Source organism: Nestor notabilis, unplaced genomic scaffold (assembly GCF_000696875.1).
Source record: "Nestor notabilis isolate BGI_N333 unplaced genomic scaffold, ASM69687v1 scaffold29033, whole genome shotgun sequence".
Classification (NCBI taxonomy): domain Eukaryota; kingdom Metazoa; phylum Chordata; class Aves; order Psittaciformes; family Psittacidae; genus Nestor; species Nestor notabilis.
The window spans coordinates 71,130-73,554 of record NW_009922845.1 but is presented as its reverse complement, the minus strand read 5'-3'; the positions used below and the strand labels follow the sequence as shown (position 1 = coordinate 73,554).

Below are 2,425 nucleotides of genomic sequence, written 5' to 3'. Positions count from 1 at the left end.
CGGGCTTGCCTGCCCCGACCTCCTCATCTGTTACCGTGTGCCCCTCCCCGGGCTGCTCCTTCTTTCCCAGTGCTGTAGGGCTCCCCCCACGGCCTGTTCCCACCTCCCTCAGGGCCGTGGGGTGACTCTGCCTCCACTGTGGGGTGTCCCGGGACCTGTTCCCCCTTGCTGGACCTCACCCATGTTCTCACCCTGCAGGTAGAGGATGCGCTTTCCTACCTGGACCAGGTGAAGATCCGCTTTGGCAGCGACCCGGCCACCTACAACGGCTTCCTGGAGATCATGAAAGAGTTCAAGAGCCAGAGGTAAAGCCCGGGGCTGCTCTGCGGAGCTCCTCTGCCTTTGTGGGGTCCCCCAGCCCTTCTACCATCTTTCCACCTGTCAGACACACAGGCTGTCCTGCTGGCCTGTCTCCCAGTAGCACAGTCACTAGACACTGGAGGTGGAGGGTCTGTGTCCATCCCAGCGTTTTCAAGAGACAAAACCCATAGGAATAGACTGAAAGAATCAACCAGGTTGGAAAAGACCTTTAAGATCATCAAGTACAACCACTCCCAGCAGTGCCAAGGCCACCACTAACCCCTGGCACTGAGGCCTCATCTACCCGGGCTGTGAACACTTGCAGGGACGAGGTGTGAACACTTGCAGGGCCGGTGACTCCAGCACTGCCCTGGGCAGCCTGTTCCAATGCCTGAGCACCCTCTGGGCAAGGAATTGTTCCTCAGCTCCATCTAAACCTGCCCTGGTGCAGCTTGAGGTCATTTCTTGTCCTGTTACTTGGGAGAAGAGACTGACCCCACCTCACTATAACCTCCTTTCAAGTGGTTTTAGAGGGTGATAAGGTCCCCCCTGAGCCTTCTCTTCTCCAGACTAACACCCCAGGTCCCTCAGCCCTTCCTCATCACACTTGTGCTCCAGGCCCTGCACCAGCTCCATTGTCCTTCTCTGGCCCTGCTCGAGCACCTCAATGTCTCTCTTGTAGTGAGTGTCCCAGAGCTGAACAAAAGCTTCGAGGTGCAGCCTCACCAGTGCCCAGTACAAGGGGCAGAGGCAGATCTATTTGTACTTCCCAGCCTGAAGCAAAGATCTTGAATATAAGTGAAGACACTTCAGGGCAGAGCCTCTCTGTGACCTGCCAGCCCTAGAGGTGGTGGCTGTCAGCCACAGAGGGCATTCCCTCTGCTTGGGCTAATTCCTAGGTGTGACATTCCCAAACTTGCTCGTTCAAAAGCGCACCTCCAAAAAGCCAGATGTTTGATATACCTCTGGAATTTTTGAGGCTTAATTTGTATTTCTCATTTGGACACAAGTAACAAACTCCTCTCAATTTTAGCATTGACACACCTGGAGTAATCCGACGCGTTTCACAGCTTTTCCATGAGCATCCTGACCTCATTGTAGGATTCAACGCTTTCCTCCCTCTGGGCTACAGGATAGAAATTCCAAAGAATGGGAAGTTAAATATACAGTCACCTTTGAATAGTCAGGTAGGTTATAGAGCTCATATTCTCTCCAGAAATTCTGTTACATGTGTCACTGTGCACATCTCCTGCATGGTTTAGGCTCTGTAGATACACCTGTATTGTGTGTTGCTGAAGTTTTCACATGCTTTTCAAAGTTTAGGCTGATGGGTACAATATAATTTGGAATATTTCTTCTCAAACCCGTGGTTAATTTAGCTTCCACAAGAATGGTATCACTGGACAAAGGGCCACTTCAACTCCAAACACATCAGTCGGATTTGAAGGTTGCAGTTGTAATTGGCCTGACATTATGTAGCTTCTCAGTACGTGGTGTGTGGAGTGACAGATTTCAGAAAGCAGTCCTGGAACAATCACATTCCCAGTCTTTCACTGAGAAAGTGGGAAGAAAAATCCACGTTGGGTGTTGCCACGCAGTTGTAAACATCCTGCAGTGAGAGACATCTGTGTAATACAGATGGATACATCTTGGCCTCTGCTGCTTTTTTGTTGTTGTTGTTGTGTGGTTGTGGAGGATGAAACAGCTATTACCTGAACAAATTACTGATAAACTTGTGGGTTAGCTCTAATTGGTGGGAGTAAAGCTCTTTCAGATCTCTGTTCCCTTAGATCTCTGTTGCTTAGAGATTTGGCATCTGCATGAGCCTCATCTTTTAATGTGTCTCCTAAAACTCGGTTCTTCTGAAATAAGACAGTGGTAAAACTGAAACCGGGGGGTGTGGTGTTTGGGACACCCTCTGAAGGGGAGGGGGTGATGCAGTGACAGTCAAATGTGGTCATGAGCCAGATGGTTCATAACCGAGATATTACTTAAGGGATATTTTTAAGCTGATGGTGTTAATAAAATAGGGAGGGCAATTTATTGGCTAGTTAAGTCTTTTTTCTTTCTTCTTCTTGTGATTATACTTTTTAGCTGAGCAGCTTGAAAGTACTGATGCTCGGTT

At 49.2% G+C, this 2,425-nt stretch overlaps 1 protein-coding gene across 1 annotated transcript in view; it reads left to right on the top strand.

Moving 5' to 3' along the window:
• Positions 1-112: 112 nt before the first annotated feature.
• SIN3B (SIN3 transcription regulator family member B) overlaps positions 113-2,425 on the top strand; it is a gene marked incomplete at its 5' end in the record, with an annotated part of 11,733 nt that continues 9,420 nt past the window's right edge. The window contains 2 exons of the mRNA XM_010011842.1: positions 113-305; positions 1,334-1,487. Of these exons, the coding sequence (XP_010010144.1) occupies positions 113-305; positions 1,334-1,487 (347 nt within the window). The remainder of the gene's footprint in view (positions 306-1,333; positions 1,488-2,425) is intronic.